This window comes from Etheostoma spectabile, chromosome 23 (genome assembly GCF_008692095.1).
Source record: "Etheostoma spectabile isolate EspeVRDwgs_2016 chromosome 23, UIUC_Espe_1.0, whole genome shotgun sequence".
Classification (NCBI taxonomy): domain Eukaryota; kingdom Metazoa; phylum Chordata; class Actinopteri; order Perciformes; family Percidae; genus Etheostoma; species Etheostoma spectabile.
The window spans coordinates 2,405,032-2,406,569 of NC_045755.1; the positions used below are offsets into that span (position 1 = coordinate 2,405,032).

General features: G+C 43.8%; 1 protein-coding gene and 1 long non-coding RNA gene across 2 annotated transcripts in view; one reads left to right on the plus strand and one right to left on the minus strand.

Annotated features, from left to right (window-relative positions):
* Nucleotides 1-1,497, plus strand: part of LOC116673406 (NACHT, LRR and PYD domains-containing protein 12) — an 8,745-nt gene extending 7,248 nt beyond the window's left edge. The window contains exon 11 of the mRNA XM_032505726.1: nt 650-1,497. Within this exon, the coding sequence (XP_032361617.1) occupies nt 650-1,242 (593 nt within the window). The 3' untranslated portion in view covers nt 1,243-1,497. The remainder of the gene's footprint in view (nt 1-649) is intronic.
* LOC116673442 (uncharacterized) overlaps nt 1-1,538 on the minus strand; it is an 11,846-nt gene that overhangs the window by 2,922 nt on the left and 7,386 nt on the right. The window lies entirely within an intron of this gene.

Sequence of the window (1,538 nt, forward strand, 5' to 3'; positions counted from 1 at the left end):
TTAGGGAAATCTGTTTATGTTTTGCAACACATTCCTGGACTAAAAAATATAGATATATTGGGCGATTGGCGGATTTTTAAATAACCAAATATTCGTATTGGTATTTGCCTTAAAAATCCTTTATCGGTCTGGCTGTAATCGTCATTGCCTCTTATCAGCAACCATTCATCCAATGTCCCAAAGGCATATTCTGTTTACTAATCTAATGTCATTTTAAAAAACTAACTGAGAAAACTTTGGAGAACCCATTTTCAATTATGCAAGCACATAATGTAAGTTGAAAACTGCTGCCCTGGTTAAAAAAACACTGCACCTGATCCCAGCTGGTATGTATATAATTTATATTAACACATTCATATATATACTGTATATACATAAATGTCTGATTCTGACAATCTCTTGGCCAGCAGAGAAGGCCTTGCTGGCCCTGATGGCCCACCTCTGGTTAAAATCTAATATTAATGACCTGCATTATTTCACTTTATATTGTAACATGGTGTGTTAGAGGGAGAAAATAAGTTAACAGGTACCACAGTTAATTTTTTCCCAGGGGCCTCCTATTCGGTTAATGTGGCCTTGGACCTGATCAGTTATTAAAAAATATTGATGAAAAAGAGAATACTGAAAAAGCCATGTCTGTTTTGTACAGATGCATGTACACTCACGTTGGACCCAAACACAGCTGCCAGGTCTCTCTTTCTGTACGACGGAGGAAAGCAGGGGACGTGGGTCAGGGAGAGACAGCAGTACCCAGATCACCCCAAGAGGTTCGAGAGCGTCTCCCAGGTGCTGTGTCACCAAGGCCTCACCAAACGCCACTACTGGGAGGTGGAGTGGCGAGGACGCTGGGTGGATGTCGCCGTGGCGATGAGGGGAATCCGTCGGAGGGCGAGCTCTCACCTTTGCGGGTTTGGCAACACAGATCAATCCTGGAGCCTGTTCTGCTCTGAGGATCACTACAGCGCTCAGCACAACCACCAGCATGTGAAAATACCAGCACCTCCGTCTTGCTCCCACAAGGTGGGAGTGTATCTGGACTGGCCGGGTGGCACCCTGTCCTTCTACAGCGTCTTCTTTGGAACCCTCAGCCACCTTCATACGTTCTTCAACAACTTCACTGAGCCTCTCTACCCAGGGTTTGGGATGGAGGAAGATGACTGCTCTGTAACTATTTCTACAGTGGAGGGCGTGCAAGAACTAATTTCTCGGTCAGCTAGTGCAGAAAGAATTGACGAATTCTGAGTGCAGGTCTATTTGGGAATTGAAGGAAAACGCACACAGAGGGTGGACCTACTTAACAAAGTTGGTTCACTGCAGGCTACAAGTTAGCAATGAGTTCTCTGTGTTAGCAACAAAGTTGTCAGTTGAATGGCGTTTTGAGCTAACGTTAGCAATCAAACAATCGTAGATAGCTACAACGTTTTTGAAATGACTGATAGCTTAGCTACAAGGTAGCAATCAAACACAACAAAGGCTGTCACTGGAATAGTGTTTTGAGTAGATACTGTAACTAAAACGTTTTTGAAATGATTCCCATC